The sequence below is a fragment of the Rana temporaria genome, chromosome 2 (assembly GCF_905171775.1).
Source record: "Rana temporaria chromosome 2, aRanTem1.1, whole genome shotgun sequence".
Classification (NCBI taxonomy): domain Eukaryota; kingdom Metazoa; phylum Chordata; class Amphibia; order Anura; family Ranidae; genus Rana; species Rana temporaria.
Window position 1 is genome coordinate 538,315,429 of NC_053490.1, and position 562 is coordinate 538,315,990.

Genomic DNA, 562 nt, shown 5'->3' on the forward strand with positions numbered 1-562 from the left:
GTTTATTTTGTATTCCCGGCAGGTATAGCAGAGGTGGCTCCATGCAGACCCCGGCCTCTGCCACCCCATGGATCCTTTGGGTGCCCGCTCGTGTTTCGTAGATGCGGACGTCTTGCCGTCCTGGGCACAGGAGCCGGATGGGATCGACGTTCTCGATTCCCCTTTGTGCCGCGAAGCTCCTCCCGACAGCGGCGTCCGATCCCCGTTCCCCCATAACGAGGATATCAATGACAAAGTGATCTTATGGTGAGTGATTTCTGTGATGTTCCTGACCGTCCCTCCTGCTTTCCTATTTAAAAACTGACCACACTAGGCAGGAGAGAACGCCATGGTCAGTTCTTTAGCTATACTGGGAACTCGGTGTGCTCTTCTCCAGTGATCTGTCCTAAAAAAAACAATTCTGTCTTATTTCAGGCAGGGGGACGTGGCGTTGCTGAACTGCACGGCTGTAGTAAACACCAGCAATGAGACCCTCACCGACAAGAACCCCGTGTCTGACAGCATCTTCGGGTACGCCGGGCCGGAGCTGCAGGACGAGATGCGGAAGCTGAAAGGTGCGCCC

At 55.0% G+C, this 562-nt stretch overlaps 1 protein-coding gene across 1 annotated transcript in view; it reads left to right on the top strand.

The window, feature by feature from the left end:
- Positions 1–562, top strand: part of GDAP2 (ganglioside induced differentiation associated protein 2) — a 78,712-nt gene continuing 78,150 nt past the window's right edge. The window contains exons 1-2 of the mRNA XM_040339224.1: positions 1–246; positions 415–554. Of these exons, the coding sequence (XP_040195158.1) occupies positions 68–246; positions 415–554 (319 nt within the window). The 5' untranslated portion in view covers positions 1–67. The remainder of the gene's footprint in view (positions 247–414; positions 555–562) is intronic.